The 17,189-nt window shown below is 46.4% G+C and overlaps 1 protein-coding gene across 1 annotated transcript; it reads right to left on the bottom strand.

The window, feature by feature from the left end:
- Positions 1–6,593: 6,593 nt before the first annotated feature.
- Positions 6,594–15,291, bottom strand: LRRN4 (leucine rich repeat neuronal 4). Its single transcript, XM_042049330.1, has 5 exons — positions 15,197–15,291; positions 12,998–13,691; positions 11,601–11,805; positions 10,371–10,508; positions 6,594–9,286 (listed from the first exon to the last, which is right to left on the bottom strand). The coding sequence occupies exons 2-5, from the start codon at positions 13,674–13,676 to the stop codon at positions 7,885–7,887; spliced, it is 2,424 nt and encodes an 807-aa protein (XP_041905264.1). The 5' UTR covers positions 13,677–13,691; positions 15,197–15,291; the 3' UTR covers positions 6,594–7,884.
- Positions 15,292–17,189: the final 1,898 nt, after the last annotated feature.

Here is a 17,189-nt window from a genome sequence, read left to right as displayed (position 1 = left end):
GCGGGATGGGGCTCACAGCCCGCGGGATCCCGCCCTCATCCCTCAGGAGCCGAGGGCTGAGGGAAGGATGGTTTGACCCAGCGCCAGGCAGCCACAGCCTTTCCTTTTTATAAGTCTCTGTGTGGCATCTTGCAGCTCTTTCCCTGCTAAGTCCAGGACCTGCTGTGCCATCCCATCTGTACTGGGTAGGTTTTGAACAGCTGTTTTTTGCAGAACCCGTTGCCACAAAGGGGTTTAAGCAGCAGGTTTGTCACAGCTGAAGTTAGACAGGATTGAATTACAGGAAAAGAAGAGATACAAGGTATATTTTTTTTGTAACAGCCCGAACTTCTCATGTGCCTGAGAGACTCAGCTTGTACCACCATTGTAGAGAGGTAGGCTTTATCATCACTAAAAATAAGGTTAGAGTTGAAAAATAGCTTATACCTATTAGGATGATCTTAACTCAAATGCTGTATTGCTATAAGAAGCTTCTGTTTGGGTTTTTGAAATATATTTCTGAATAGCTATTTAAATTACTTTCTTCACCCTGAACAATACAAATGTTATGTAGTTTAGATGCAAAGCACATACTCAAGTCCACAAAGTGAATTCATTTTGTATTGTGTTCATGGTAAGACACAGCAGCTCAAAAAAGAGCTCCGACTGAAAGGAAAATACCCACATAATACCTAAACCCTATCATTTTTATGGCATATCTTTGGCTGTGTGTGAAAAGTCAGGGTTTAAAGTGCTCCTGTGTAGAGAGAATTATCCAATAGACGTGTCCCTGCACCAGCAAGATGTAAGAAACAGGTGGAGGATGGGAGCTCTTGAGGTCGTTTCCCATTTTCAAGCACCTGCACCTATATCAGGAGCTCAGTGCCAGTGAAGCACATCCCCGTGGTGAGCAGTTTTCTAGTGCCAGCAACAGCTTTGTATGGTGAGGCATCAAAACCCAGCATTTGGACCGTTGTCAGAATAAAGAAATAGGGAAAACAATTCTATCATCTTTCAACCATTTTTAGCAGTTGCCTTTTTTTTTTTTCCTGGATTTATGCACCTTTGAAACATAACTGAGACCAGGATTTGGAAGTGGATGGTCTTTGCCTTTTTATATTCAATTTTTAGCAGGCAGAGAGGAAAACAGTTGTATAAAGGTAGAGAAACACACATCTAGGTCATACACAGGGAAAAGGCCTACCTAGTAACAGTGTGGATATATCTGGGTTTGTATCACCTCCAGAATCATCAGAAACACACCCTAAGTGACCAAAATCACTGTGAACTCTGACCCTGCTCTTAAGTTACAGCAAGCAAAGACGGCAGCAGTACCAAATCCTGGATATGGATGTTATATCCAGGATAATGCAATGTTATAGCTGGAATCAATGGAGAGCCAAGCTTTTAAAGGAGCTGATGAGGGATGCTTAGGTTGTGGTTGGTCACCTTGTTACCTCAGCTTAGGGATCATTCCCAGTTTGTTGTGGTATCCCAGGAGGATCCTGGTTTCTCCTAGGTGTGTATAATCAGTGGCATAGCTCCATCCAAGGATATTGTGTAAATTTGGGTGGTGGCATTTCTCTGGTGCTGAGCTGGGCTTTGGTTTTGCCACAGGATGCCACAAAGGACCTGACAGGAAAACACAGACAGATTGTGTGCTGTTACCAGCAGCTACTACGTGCTGCTCACTGTTGCCCTAGGGTTAGGAGCCAGGATTTTCCAGAATTTTGAAGGAAAGGAAGGTTAGAGCTGGTTACACATGGCTCTGTGCTTGGTAAGAGCAACTCCTCCAGTGCTATGAATCATCTGGGGTCAGAGTTTATCCCATTGCTGGGTGGAGCCTGGGTTTTGAGTTGGTGTGTAGCAAGCTGCTGAGCTAAGTTTAGAGCTCCTGTGGTCAGTGGGTTCCTTACTAACAATTTTGGTCTGGCAGGGTTCCTTCCCTGGGACTGGACTTCAGGCAGAGGAAGGGTTTCACCAGCCCTCAGGTATGCACTGGATTTATGATTAGTTGTCTGGCTAATTTAAGGGGTTTTGTTATCCCCTGTCACCCTCATCTGCCTCATTTGTGTCCAGTATGAACTCCCTGGCTATGGTTGGATTTCATCTGAGGTCCTTGTGGGTGTGAAGGTGGCATTGGATGGGGACTGACCCAGAGCAGGCACTGTGGCTTAGGACTTGTCATGCCAGGGTGAAGGCTGAGCTTTCAGCCAGGGCACCCAAAGGACCAAATGTGTCACTAGGTCGCGTTTAAAGTCATCACTCCCTGAAGCCTTTTGGATTTGCCTTAAGAGCTGAGTTTAGACTCGGAGCTGCCTGCACTTTATATTGTTTTCCTTACCCTTTTATCATAATTTCTGGCTGTTCTGATCTTTTCCAGCCTCTACAAGGAGCAGGGAGACAAAAACAAATCTTACAATAAACACCCCCATGGAAGATCCTGGGGTTGTAATGGGGGTTTTTAGCTTGGTTTCTTGAAAAAAATGAGGTTTGCGTGCTTAGTACTCTGTCCTTCAAATAGAACTTGGACCTTATTTTGACTAAATGTGGTAGAAACTCTGTGTTTTCTGGCTTTGGGTGAATAGGCGGCTGCACAAAGAAGAGAGATTTTTAGTTAGAGGTGCACTGAGGACAGAGCTCAGTCCTCTGGGGATGTTTGTTGCTGGCCCAATGTTCCTGAGATGGAGGTTAGTCTGGGGGAGGAGGAGTGGGGGGTGGTATTTTTGTTTTTCCTTGGAGATAACTCACTGGGAATCCTCAAGGCAGCAGTGATGACAGCAGAAGGAATGATTGCCAAAAAGAGGGTGACATCATTTCACCCTGTGGCCTTAGATAAGTTAAGTACCCTTCCTTAACCATGCTCTGATAAGAGCGAGTAGCTTCTGAACATTTAATGAACACAGTACTCAAGTCTTCCCAGCACAAAGTTTTTTGCACAACATATAGATTTTAGTTTTTTAAAGAAGAAAATTTCTCCTTAGTGCTGAGTATGTGATTTTTTTTTCCCCCCTCTTCTATCTGGAGTTTCATGCCAGAAGTTTGGGCTTGTGGTGCCTGAGGCTGAGCCTTGCAGGAGGTGCCAGCCCTGCCTGGCTGGGATGGGTGCATTGCTGCTTCCACCTCCTGGAGAAGACAATGTATGAGGGATTCTGGTTTTTATGGATTTTCTTGGGATTCTTTTACTTGATTTCTTCTGAGCTGCTTTGTTTCTCTCCTGCTCTGGACTATGTATAGTGAAGTTTTCGTCCCTTTCATCCTACTCCTTCCATTTCTTGTTAATATTTTCTGAGAGTTATTTCTCACTTATGTTCCTTTAAAAATCTAATTTGACATTCATAGATCAAAAGGCTGCTCACAGTCTTTTCAGCAAAGGATCTAGGAAAAAATGAGGACACACACTGTGGGAGTATGTCAGGGAATACCTGCAGTGCCATACAGGTACTACCCTACTGTGTGTACTTATAGGTAATGTCGCCCGGCACTGAAGGGTGAGGGTTCTGTAGCAGCACAAAATACAGGGCTGCCCTGTGGTTTGGGAGGGAGGAAAAAGACTCCATTGATAGTGATTTTGTTCTGCTAGGACACCAGTGTAAACATTGCTATTTATTTTTCTCTAAGTGCAATGAATGCAATCTGATCTTTCTGCCTAAAATCTACAATAGTTAAAAAAAAAAAAAATCTTACTGCACTCGTAGACTGGTTTTCCAGGCAGTAATTCCCTCCTTGCTCTTACAAAAAAACCTTACATTTTTCCTTATCAGTGGCAAGTTGGCAGAGAAATTCCTGGTCAGAAGGCTACAAAAGGAATTAGAGGCAGGGACAGACCAGCTGCTGAGTAACAGTTTGTGGGACTGGGGCTGTTGCTGCTGTTAATTCTCAGCACTTCTGCCTTCTTTCCCTTCACACAGGAGTAGGTGAGGACACACAGGAGCACACGGGTACCGTAAGTCAGGGACCCTTGGTCTGCACGGGGCAGGCTGAAGCTCTTTGGTGAAAGAATGAGTATTGCCCGGTGGGAATACCTGGGGAGATGATTCCCCCCTCTCCCTCTAGATGCCAGCAGAGCGCTAACCTTGCTTCCTGAATGTATTCCCGAATAGTGTTAATTTGTACTGCTGCTTGATTACTTTTTAGAGAGGTTGGGATTAACGGATTGCCCTGTTCAGAACAAACTCTGCATCCTTTGGAGAGCTGATAAAAATAAAAAGCACCCGGAGTTTAAACATGTTCTTTTATGAATACCTGTTTCTGCAAACATGGAACATGTTCTCACCTGTGATAATATCTCTCTGTGTTTCACAGGTAAAGAGCAAATCAGAGGCTTCTTGGCAAGCAATATCCTGAGCCCTCAGAGGCATCCTCATTTCTAACTCCACATAAACGTGTTGTTCCACAGATCCCTGTGAAGGAGAACGGCTGTTCCAGGGCAGGGCTTGCGGAGGGAGCTTCGGGGTTGAACTTGTGCTTCCTTCCATGAAGAGGTTGATGGAGCGTGGGATGTGGTGTGAGCTCCCTGCCTTGGGCTGCACCATCTCCCAGATGGCTCATTTAATGCCCATCACACCTCTAGCCTGGGACAGCTCTGAAAAGTGGGATCCCTTCTGGCGCTGAGAGGGATCAGGCTGAAGCACCCTGTCCTGCTTACAAGGCTTTCCCACCCACCTGCTTACAAGGCTCTCAGGGACTGCTCCTCTAAATGGCATTTGTTGCACCAAAAGCAAGGTGCCCCTCTCTGTTTCCTCACAGCCAGCAAGAATTCTGGCCCTTACAGAGCCTTTTTTTTCCCCTGTATGGAGGGGATCAGCTCCATTTCCCAGAGTGTTTCTGCTGAGACTCAGTGACTGATTTTCAAGTGCTGTTAGAGATGGAGCATTGCGCACTTCTGCTATGACAACCAGGGGACGCACCCACAGGCACCATTGCCTACTGTGGACTCTCTTTGCTTGGACTTGGTTCTTTGGAAAGAGGAAAAACACTGACAAGTGAATGGAGAAGGATCTGGGGGAGAAGGATCTTCTGAGAAAGAAAAGCCAGAGACACAAGCTGTTCAAAAACTGTATTTCAATGCTTTCTGCACCTCCCCCAAGTGACCTTCCTCTCAGAGAAACAGGACGAGTGGAACTGTGAAACAGTAAGTGGAGTATTAGTTATATATTTTCTATATGTTGGCTTTTAATAGCTCTTAAAAATTGTTTCAGAGATGTTTGGGTATTCCAGTCACACTGCCAAAGGTTGATGTCTTTGAAGTTGGAGGTACTAACAGGATTTGCTGTTGGGTGCAAGCAGGAAGAGGGGAAGGAGCGAGCAGGTGGAGCAAAGCTGGGCAGCTTCCTAAAATGGCTTTCTTGGGAAGGTTTCTGTGCAGCCCCTGGGTTGCTTTGCTCCCCTCACTGCCCCAGTCCTGAGCAGTGCTCTGAGAGCTCCCTCCAGTGCAAACAGAGTTTAGTTGGTCATTACTAAAATGAATTCCAGTGAAAATATAAAGTTGTAGTAGGAAAAAAAAAAATCTGCATTTGAAGCACTGATACTTCTCATAGGTGTTGATAAATACAAATCCCATGTTTTTAATCCTGCTGCTCAATCTCTTGCATTCCACTTGTGGAAGGACTGAGTGTTACCAGGCAAGAGAGAGGCACTGTCCCTGGCAGGGGCATCTGTGCTTCAGCATGGTTCATCAGCTCAGATCAAAATGGGCTGTTGAGGGTTACGTTAAGCTGGAACAAGTGGGGGTTGTGGGACTTGTATATTTGTGTCGCTCCCAGAAAGGGCACTTTTAAGAATTGGAGGCTGTGAAATTCAGGAGAGGCTGGAGTGAGAACTGGTTGGAGAAACCAGTTGTGATGAACCTTCTAGTTCAGCGATTATGAGCTGCAGTGTGGTAAAGGGTAGTGAGATGTGTCCTCTCAATATCTCATTTTAGATGATATCCTCTTGCTTTGGACTAATAGTTAAGTTGGAACAATCTTTATTTTCAGTTGCAGTATCTTTTTTTTGTCCTTCTCTAGAGCTAATCTTCAATATAACATATAAAACAATATAAATTGCTATTCACAATCTCTTATTTTGCTTTGTTTCTGTTAAAACCAAACACCCCAGTCAAGGTCTCCTAGAGCTATGTTGTACAAACACAAGGAGATATATGATCTCTGCCCCAATTTGGGATAACGAGTCTTTGGCTCATTTGCTTGCTTCAAATGACGGCCATCTGTACCCATTCACTAAACCCTCCAGAAAATGCAGGAAAAACCAGGCCAGAAATAAGTATAAAAACCTAGGTCCAAACGAAGAAAAGTCTGAACTACCAGAATATGAAAATAAAAAATAAAAGAGATTTTCAAAGTGAAAAGTGACACCATCCTATCTTCTCCATTTGCATTTCACTTCTACTGTGAGTTTGAGTCATGGAGCTCAGGACAGACATGGCAGGAATCTGTATCTGCCTCCTTCTGCCACGTACAAAATGAAAACTCTTGGGACATCAGAGAACACAAATTTACCATGATAAAAACATTTCTTTACTACACGTTGAAAGTCCATTCCAAAACAACAAAAGGAATTCATTTCTCAGGCTTAACATTGTAGATGGTAAAGACAACACCAAGAGCCATGTCTTTAACAAAAAACCAGAACATAGCTGTGTAGCTTTTATTTTTGTTAATACTGAAAGCATTAAAAACCCCAAAAGAATGGAACAGAGAGTCTTTTACACAGTACAGCACCTTCCCCTCAGAGTTCAGGGGGCTTTATGCACTGTGTCAGTACAGCAGCAGGAACAGGCAGCTCCTGGAACTAAAACCTATGGGGAAATACCAGATCGGGACAACCGCCTGCCCTTACACAAACATCTCTTCAAATTCTAATGGCAAGCTCAAAGCTGGGATTGTCAGCACCTCTTGCTATTATTGTGCAGAAGTTGGCACCCAAGAGTTCATTTGAAAGATGTCTGCAGAACTGCCTGCTGCTAGTGCAGGGGATTTGGGTTTTTCAAGTCCCAGCAGCACACGCATTAAACTGTTTCACTACTTGGCTTTCTGCCGCTGTATGAGGTAAATCATCAGCTGCTAAATCTGTAGATGGGATGGATGATTGGGACGGATCATCCTCTCTGCTTAAAATCCATTGGGAAGCAAATGTTAATATGCTCCCCTCCCCACTTCTGTGGGTCACTGCTGTACTGCACACTCCCAACTGCCTGTGAGCTGGTGTTGGGGAAGCACTTGGGAGGCTCAGTTGTGAACAACATCATAAAAATTCAGAACAAAGCAATTACCCCTGCCCTACAGATCCTGCACAATCTGTGACTACAATTAAATTTCATGTTTCTTTTTCCTGAACTGAAGCTAGGTTGATCATCTGCATCCACTGCAGTTACTTAAAGGAGCTGGAGCTACACAGCACCTTGTGCACTGAGCCCACTCACTCCTTTCAGCTGTACTCTCTTTATGGATAATACCTTTAAAAAACTTGAACCCCCAGCTTTGCTCTGTGAATAAAACAGAGTATGTCTTGCTCAGCTTAATGCATCTTGGATTACAGCTCTCATCTGACTGTGTTCATGAGAGATAATGGAGGCAGACAGCTGGCCAGGCAGCCTCTCGCTGTGTGAAATTTATGCTACTCTATTTGTAGGTGATTATAAAAACAACTTTTCAAGGTTAGTGTCCAGGTTTGCTGCTGCTTAACACAGGAACAGGAGTCCAAAGACTTTTTTTCTTGTTGACTACCTTCATTGTGAGTTTTTCTCTTTTTTTTTTTTTTGGTTGTTTTCTCTCCCTTAGAAACATCAGGGTCATGAAATCTGATGGTTCATAGTTTTGCTGAAGGACATTTTCAGAGTCTCACAAAAACACACCAAGGTGATGGAGACAGTGAGCTTTGAATGTGTAGAGCAATAACCCAGAGCTAATTAGTGGCTTGTAGTTTTAAGGGATGATCAAATGCTGGGTTCTTGTAGGAGACTAAGTGTGTACCATACTGCTCACTCTGAGGTTTTTTATATGCCTTACACAGACATACAGACAAAATAATTGTGGTAATGAGAAAGAGTCCACTTGCTGCAGACAGAGCAGCAAAAACATACTTGTAGCTGGGTTTTGTTTTAAATCGGGTGCACGAATTACCTGGAATTTCCTGGCCTGTTTTCTGGCTCGACCCTGCTTTGTTGGAAGCAGTCACGCAGATGTGGTAAGTGGTGAATGGCAGCAGGTTATACAGAGTGTACTGCCTGGCCGTGGGGTAAATGTTGTCCATGACAAACTGCCTGTCCTCATTGTCTTGGGCATGAAGTATCAGCTCATAGGTGTGCACAACTGAATACGGGGCACACCAGCGTATCTGTGCAGAGCTGTCTGTGATTTCAATCACCTCTCTGAGCCTGGGTGGGTCTGGAACCTCATCTTCGCTCGATGTGCCAGGACATGAGCACTGGGATACGCTCTGGAGTTCACTGCACGGCTTCTGCAGGTGCCTGCAAGGATTGTAGTCACAGGCAATGTGTGCCAGCTGCACCGGGGTTTCCTTTGGTTGTTCTTCATAATCGTAGTCATCAACGTAATGTGGTGATGGTGTGGTGGGTGCGGGCTCTGACCGGGCGCTGCTCCTTATGGAGTTCAGCTGTGGGGGACTCGTTCGGGGGGCACCTTCCATGGCATGGGTGGCAAAGGAGTGAATGTGACGGTTGGTGGTGCGGGAGACTGCTGTTGCTCCAGTGGAATAATCACTGGTGGTCTGGTTGAATGGCCCTTCCTGGGGAAAGGTGGCGTCGGTTGTTCTGAGCCCTCTCTGTAGCTGTTCTGTTCCAGTTTGACTTGTGGAGCTGTGATCTGAGGACTGAGCAAAGAGCTCTTTGAGAAAAACTGGGAAGGAGGTTATGGATGCCAAGGAGGGGGGATTGCTTGTGGATTCAGAAACTGCCTCCTCCTCATGGGAGGAACTGTTGGCCTTTGTTAGCATTGGCTCCGTTGGGTTGGATGCTGCCGTGCTCATTACATTTCTGTGGATTAGGGAGCTGGTGTAAGTGTCTTTGGTTAGCGTTGGGTTGGATGCTGCCGTGCTCCATACATCCCCCTGGATTACGGAGCTGGTGTGAGTCAAATCTTTGGTCAGCAGCGCTGAGTCTGTTGTTACTACAGCAGTGGCATCACCACTGGTGAAGTTGAAAGCATCGTGATCAGGAGAGGCCGTGTTTGAATCAGGCAGTGTAACATTGCTCTCAGACTGGCATCTATCATAGAGCTCCAGCAGTGAAAAAGATGTTGAAGGTCTGCCCGAATCTTCCTGGGATGTGCAAAAAGTCTCCCAAGCCCTGCAGAGGGAAACCAGAATAGTCAAGATTCACAAGAACATTACAAGTTTCTGTAGACTGCTTGGATTGGAACTGGCAACCTGCTGTCAAAACCGTCTTTATATTGGTGAGGATGTGAAACCTAGACCAAAGCTAGGTTGTTTTAGCAATAGTCCAGGCAGCTTTCCACAGCACTGACTGTGGAATTTAGCTGGTTTTGGTTTTATAAGGTGCAGGAATATCTTTTGCCTGAGGGGAAGCACCCTTTGGTACAATGGCTGTGAACCTTAGCAAAGGGCATCGGGATTCAAGGCAACTTGTTTTAAAGAGTCAGACTTTAATGCCACAGTAACAGGGGAACACAGGCAGAGACACGTAACAGGATTCCCAGGATTCTTAATCCAGCTGACTTAGGCAGCTGGAGGTGGGCTGAGTCGGGACTTTCAAATGACTAAAATCGAATTCTTTACTTACTCAGACACTGAAGTTTTGGTAGGTAAAGAATGCAATTGCTAAACCCATCCCGATGACAAACTATCTAATTTCAACAATCTACTTCCCTGGTCTCAGAGAGATTTGATGACAAATCTTCTTGGTGGCCTTTCAAAAGGAGGAGAGACCATTTATATGCAAATATTTCTTTTAGCTACAGCTTACTGTAATTAGTCTGTAAAATTGTGGGAGAGCATGAAAACAATAGGTGAGAAATGGTGCTATTTGCAAGGGGTTTTGTTGGCTGCTGGTGGTGATGTAAGGTTTGGGAATAGCAGGGTTACGAGGAAATGATTTGTTAAAGGTCTTCCAAAGTTTTTCAGTTTCTGCCCCCAGAGCTGGCACATCAAGACAGCTCATTTTCTATCTTCAGCTAATAGTGAAATATGGTCCAAACCAGAAGGAAAATATTCTCACCTTAAATCCGCAGCTAATAACACTTTATGCTTTGTCCCTGAAAGGGACATTATTTTGCATTTCTACCTCTTGTGGAAGGGAAGAACACACGAGAAATTTGAATAACTTAGACGGCGGTGAATGTCTGATCCCCAAACAATTTTCACATTGAAGCTGTGTCTGAAGAGCATTACTTTATCTCCTTGAGCTCACTTACTTTTGCAGAACAACTTTCTCGGGCTTGGACAGCAGCCAGGAGAGCTGGCAGTTGCACAGCAGAGGATTCCCGTACAAGCTGATGGTGATGCCATCCGATGAATTGATGTTCCAAGGATTAAAGGAACTCAGGTTACAGCTACAGGATGACAAATGCAGTAATTAGAAAACACTGAGCTACCCTCCAACAACTGGAGTGTGCTTAGTACCTCTTATCTTTAGTGTGTGTAAGGCACAAAGCACTATTCCCAGTTCCCTTGGCAGTAGCCAGTTATGAAACCCACCATCCTGCGCTTTGCGTGCTCAGAAGATGCTCTCTTTTGTCTAGGACCTTTACTGCTACTCCTTTAACTTTGGGCATGATTTTTAGCACTTTGAACTGGTATTCCTGCACACATTGGAAAGTGCTGTGTAAATTCAGTAGGGCAATCAAATGGGGATGGAATCCATAGGGTTTTTCTTTAAGTGGGTTTCTTTTCCTGAAACTGGTTTCTAGGCACAGCCAGTGCTCTAGTGTTTGTTTTCTGATATGCTTATAATCTGGGTCGGTATTATAAAAATGTTTTAAAGTGCTCTCCAGATCTTTTCCTTTATACTGACTGCTCTGTGTGCACTTCACCTGCTCTTATTTGGATAAATCACTTTCAGACTTTTGCCCCTCTCAGTATTTCATACCAAGAGGTGCTACCCCTAGAAGGAGGAGGAAACCATTGCTTTTACTAATGCTGAACAAGGAACTATATTAAACTCTCAAAGTAAAAGTGGGAGGGACAGGATTTTAGTCTCCTTCCCAGATACAGATTTTAGGAAATTGTCAGCATTCACGCTTTGCAGAGCAGGGAATCCTCAGTGACCTGCTTCTCCTCTGATGGGATATTGCCATTGTAGGTGTCGGAAGCCTGTTCTATATCACAAATGGGATTCAGTGGGTCTGTGCTGATCTGAACAGCGCTGGATGAATTCATCCATTGGACAGGGAGATAAGGCAGAGGAGTGGGAGCACAATGGATACCTCAAGCAAACAATTAATTGTGCTATGAGTCCCATGCTGCCTCTTTGGGCTGTATCAGCTCTATCAGGCCAGATCACAGGTTTTACATGGCAGAGACAGCAAGTCCACACCTCCTTGCCAAATCTGATAACAAACTGTTCAAGTCAGCTCCCAGGCACCACAGTGCTGTGAGGCAAAGACAGCATTATGTAAGGAAGGACAAAAAAGAAAACAACTCACTTCTCAAGTGAGAGATGGCTCAGATGAGGAGCACTGTCAAACATCTCCGTCTGTACGAAACCCAGGGAATGGGAGTCCTGACAGTGCAGCTCTCGGAGACCAGGCAGAGACTTGAAGAAGTTGCTATTGAGGCTTCTTAAACGTGGCATCTTTGTCAAGTGAAGTGATCTGAGGTTGGGCAAGTCTCTGGCCCACTCTGGTTGAACTGAAAGAGAGAAGTATTTACACTTATTGCCTAAACAGAGGATTCCTGTGGATTTCTGCCTAGAAAAAGGATTTGAATTCATAGACATAAAGTATCTGTCACCTTCTGCAGCTACTGTCTTTGGGAAAAGAATAGAACAAAAATGAATACACCAGTGTATAAACACTCATGTATTAGAAAAATGCAGCTGCATTTTTGTAACATTCCCTGCAGGTCAGGCTGTCATAAGGCAGAGGAAAAGTTGAGGAAAAAGGACAATAAAGCTGATAAGAGATATGGAATAGCTTTCTTGTTGGGTGAGATTAAATGAACAAGGATTTCTCTGCTCAGAAAAGTGGTCTACACGGTCCCGACTGTTGCAAGAAAGGCAAATCACTTATTTCTCCTAGCACAGGAAAAATAGCCAAGAGGCATGAAACTGAAAGAATAGGTCTTGTACAAAAGGGCCTTTCCATCCCATGACTCATTAGGGTAACTCACTATCACAAGAGGATTAGGCAAATTCACAGAGGAAATTTGGTGGTGCATCTATTAAATGTGAGTTGGAGTGAAGCCTCTAGCTTGAGGAGCCCCGAAGGCCCTGGCTCTGCCCCAGGCTGAGAGCAGCTGGGCAAGGCATCTCACATCTGTGTGCCTCAGCGCCTCAGCACCTCAGCTATAAACTGAGGCAGGGGAGGCAGGCAAAAGGAAAGAAACATCCTGTGGATTGCTCAGGGCAGGGATTGTCTCCCCCCTCTGCGGAAGTATTTGGCCGGCTGTGGATGGCACAAAAAGCCTCTCTCTGTGCTACTCAGTGCTGCGCTAAAAGCTGAGTGTAGCTGTGGGGACAAAGAAAGGTTTCAACAGCCTGTCTGGAAAGAGAAACTAATTTCCTCCTGTATGTCCCAAAACTAATCCCAGGGCTGACAGGGGGATGACTGTCAGTAGCAGACAGTGGGATTAGAATTGAGGTGGGTGACTACACTGGGACAAATCGTCCTGTCTCATGGTGTTTGGTCTCTGCCCTTCCTTTGGGAGGCTGGTTTGCGTGAGAGTGCCTTGCATGCTTGGACCAGCTGTTTGCAGCTTTCAGTGTGAGGTGTTCCCCCTGCACTCCAGGCTCAGCCAGGATGGGAGCCATCATCCCAGCAAGGCTTCTGCTCCCCTGGCCTGACCAAGCCCCGTGTTTACACTGGGAGACCCAGAAACTCACTTTTCTCAAGAAAGGTCCCGCTCAGATCAAGCACATTGATGGAGTTTCCAGGCCTGTTCATGGCCTCGCTGGGATCTGTGCTGATGGCAAAAGCAGACTCTTTAATTCCTCTGCTGTTATCCTGCCCGAGCAGCGTTGCAGAGAGGTTCAAGACCTGCAGCTGAGGGTAGCAGGAAAAAGCCAGTGGCTGGATTTCAATCAGTGGATTTCCAGCCAAGGACAACCACTTCAGGTTAGGCAGGGCAGAGCCGTGGCAGGGTGGCACAGATGACAGTTTATTAAAGCTCAAGTCCAGCATGAGGAGACTGCTGAGGACTTCAGAGCCCCACCTCACTGACCAGAGGTGGTTGTGCCTCAGTGAGAGGACACGCAGCTGTGGGAGGTTTGCTATCTCTGTGCCATTCACCTCTTCCAAGAGGTTGTTGCTGAGATCCAAGGTCTCCAGGGCCTCCGGAAGGCAGATGGGGAAAGCTGTCAGGCTGCTGTTGGTCAGCTGCAGGGTGATCCAGGTCCTGTTCTTCCGATGCTCACAGGTCATGCTGGTGAGATTAACATTCTCCCAAGGGTCTTCCTGAGCCAGCTGGAAAAAGGTGGTGACATCCCTGGATGCTGCTCTGCTCACTGGGCCATATGCTGTGGTCCCCACCAGCAGAGGGAGGATGAGCACGGGTGACAACATCCTTCTCCGAGGTGCCTGCAATTTGCAAGATCTGTTTCATTTTTGTTGCAGGGAGGGGAAAACAAAACATCAACATTTCAAGCTAAATTAAAATCCCTCCAGGCATCTACAAACTATTTAAAAGTAAAACATTTTATAAGCCCTTTCCTATTATATCCAGACAGTGATAAGGAATAATTAATAGCTCTTCTGTAATTAAGCCTAAGTAAACATTAATCCTTGGGGACAGAAGTATCATGCAGTCTTAGTCTAAGTGTGCCTACAGTTTTTCATGCAGGAAGCACGAACCAAGTTGTATCCCACACCAGGACTCTCAGTGCCAGCAGGTTGTCCTGCTGCATTAGTGTCCAGTTTGGCCAGCCCAGTGAGAAGAGTTTTCCAGTGGGGCGATGCCCAAACAACAGGGTCAAGTGCGCCTGTGGAAAGGGATTGTTTTCTGTGAGGTTGTCTGTGCAAAGCAAATGAATAGGTCCAAGGACAGAGGAGAGTTGCCAAACTTTAAAGCACGGGAGCCCAAATTGGGCTGAGTTGTGATGAAGTGGGCAGGTAAAAGTGCCTTTCCTGTGTTGGGAGGATTTTCCTTCCCTTAGAAGACAGAAGTTGGAACAGCAAAACTCCTGGACTTGTGTGGGCTCTGCTAGGGCAGTTCTGCCCCATTCTGAGGACAGTCACAGTGGGGACCCCAGAGGCGCTTTGGGGCTCCTGAGCAGCTGGCAGTGCCCCACAGCCTGTCTGGCAGGCAGTGGCAGGGCTGGGCCCTGCTGTAGGAGAGCCACAGACAGGCTGCACGGCCCAGCTGCTGGGAAAGGATCCACTGAAAATGCAGCTCCCAAACCACATTTCAGTGAAAGTGGTCAGAAACTGAGTATGCTCCTGCATCAGGGCCCCAGAGGCCTGAGTGCCAAGAAACATGTTATTTAGTGTTACACCTCCCTCTGTGCTCCCTCCTCCTCCCACCCCTGCCCTGGTCTTTGTCAAAAAAAAAGTCCTAAATAACTTGCACGAGGTTTCCACAGGTAATCTGTGTCAGAGGAAGGAATTAACCTCAGCCTCAAACTAGTGCTTTTCTTATTGAGGTGTCTTTTTGTGCTTCTCGGCGTCAAAATGATCATTCCTCGTCCAAAAATATGTTACAGTGTAGGGTGGTGGCCAAAGCCCCACGTATTATGAAATATCTCAGACTTATTCCAAAGTGTAATTTCTACTTGCTGTTCCCTGAATGATGCCAGGTCTCGCCCAGACTGTTATCCTTCGCTGCCATCCCAGGTTTGAAGTAGGGACCAGGAAAACAGTATATACCGGACCACCAAAATAATGTATTTTGGTTGTCTGTGCCCTTTTTTGTCAGATGGAACCGTGCAAGAGGCAAGCGGCCTCAGGGCTTCCCGGTCACCGGAGCCGCTGGATCCCCTGCTCTGCTGCACACTGGCAGGGAGAAGATGGGAGGAATTGGACTGTTGTATTCCAGTGTCAGATTTAATCTTAATCCTTGCCTCTAAACCGCATCCGCGTGCACGTACCTGTCCAAAAGTCCCGGTGCCTCGTGCCTCCGCTCGGAGTGGCTCCGACTGCCTGGCCTTGATTTTATACACTTGGGGTGACTCAGCCGACAGCGTGAAATGCCTCTTCTCTGTTCCCAGCTTTCCCTGCTCCCGGCTCTGCCCACAGGCTCAGGCGACGTTTGTTCCAGGCTCGCTCCCCCGCATCCAGCTTTGAGAGGGGGCGGCTCCAGGCAGCTTTCCCTGCTCCCTTGGCCCTAGCAGGAGATGGGTGGGAGGGCTCTTATTTCCCAACACTCAGGCAGGGCTGCTCCTGTCTGTCTTTGTCTAAGCAGAGGGGGCAGAGGGAAAAGATCAGTGTCAATAGTCCCAACTCTCACGTCTTCCACTGACGGCGGGAGGGAAAGGAATTGTTGTGTTCCTTTGTTGGCAGGTCAGGACGATGTAAAGCTGAGGCTGTGCCGGCTGACATGAGCTTTGGTCTCTCTTTAGGCGCCAGTGAGGGGCTTCAAGTGTTTAAATTTCTAAGAGTCTTGCTCTTAGGAGTAAATCCTGGAAAAGTTCAGGCAGGACAAATTACTTTCCTAAGGAGGCCCTTAGGATATGTCAAAAATGAAACCCTCACCTGCTCCTCCCGCAGAGAGGAATTCTCTCTGCCGATGGAGAGGGCGTGGAGCCTCTCAGTCCCTGTGTGACAGCCTTGGGAGGTCTCCTCTCCCGGTCCTGCTGTGCGTGGGTCGTGTCCTCTGTTCTGCATCTGTGTACCACATGGCTTGGGAGAATTCCCGTCCTGCTACGTCTCTCATCCTTTGCTGGATAAGTAAAACTGACAACATAAACCATCTCCCACTGAGGGATCTGCCCTGAGCTGGGTTTTTCAGCATTCCCACAATTCAAATAATAATTAGGCTGAGAACAGAGAATAAAGTCAGGGAAACGATCCCAGAAAGGGGTGAGTTGATGAGATTGTTCCAAAGTAAAAGCGAAAGGGTGGTTGTTCTGTTGCTACTGTAAGACAACTAATTATTAAAATTTCCAAGGAGAACAGTAGTCAGTGCTTTTCCTTTATCGGGACAACAAAACAGACCCCTGACATGAAGGCAGCAGCGACCTGTAAACTTCGGTGCTAAAGTGCAGATAAAGGTCTTGCTTGCCCAAAAACCTTGAGTCTGCAAGTACACATCACGCAGACTTTATCTTTTGACCGTGTGGGTCATTATGTGCGTGGGGAGAGAGCCTTGAAAAACACCAGAACATCCACAGAGATGAATGTTGGCCAGAACAGAGATAGGGGCTTCCAGTAGGACTCGCTGTAGCCATTGCGGTTCCCTTGGAGGCTGGGCGAGGTGCACATGTTGTTCCCTTGTGGAATGGCTCTAGGGCAAGACAAATGGTTTCCTAAATGAGGGGCTAATCCCACCATTAACCCTGGTGGGGCGGGCAGAGCGGGGCAGCCGGGCCCGGCACGTGCGCACCCGCAGGTACCTTCAGAGCTCTGCACTCGCTGCGGTTCAAAGGGCAAAGTGGAGCAGGTTACAAAAATCTGAGGAATTTGGTATAAGAGGTGGAAAGTCCGAAACCCTGCCTTCCCTCTGGCTTCGCAGAGCTGCTGGCTGCAGACCTCCTCTTTGGGAAGCCGAAGAGCAGGGAGGCGGCCTGGCTTTGCCCTGGGCTATGCACTGTTTGTGCTGTGTTTGCTGCCCTTAGCTCAGTATTTACAGACAGTGAATTTTCACTGCTTATTTTGGTATCTTACTGATTTTAATATCTTACAAAAATACTCCAGGAAAACCGGTGAGCGAAAAGCTGCCTTAATGTTAATGAGTTCAACCTTACTGACTTCATTTTGGAGACTGAGACAAGCAGACTGTCAGATTGGGAAAGCGGCTGCTCTTTTTGTGAAGGTGGAAGGGAGATGGAGGTTTTATTTGCCCAGAGGCGCTTGATTTCTGAGTGATACAGAGAACCTGTTGCAAGAGGCAGAGCACCGTTGGAAAACGAGCTTTTGTTATTT

Source organism: Corvus kubaryi, unplaced genomic scaffold (genome assembly GCF_017639235.1).
Source record: "Corvus kubaryi isolate FWS band 111438036 unplaced genomic scaffold, C.kubaryi_AGA036_p1.0 70, whole genome shotgun sequence".
Taxonomy (NCBI): Eukaryota; Metazoa; Chordata; class Aves; order Passeriformes; family Corvidae; genus Corvus; species Corvus kubaryi.
This window is presented reverse-complemented; position numbering and strand designations above follow the sequence as displayed.

Excerpts from the sequence above, each read along its gene's own strand:
- LRRN4 (XM_042049330.1), bottom strand. The coding sequence starts at position 13,676 with ATGTTGTCACCCGTGCTCATCCTCCCTCTGCTGGTGGGGACCACAGCA. Across the intron at positions 11,806-12,997 it reads CGGGACCTTTCTTGAGAAAA|TTCAACCAGAGTGGGCCAGA; the intron begins GTGAGTTTCTGG and ends TCTCTCTTTCAG. Across the intron at positions 10,509-11,600 it reads AGCCATCTCTCACTTGAGAA|CTGTAACCTGAGTTCCTTTA; the intron begins GTGAGTTGTTTT and ends GTCATCCTGTAG.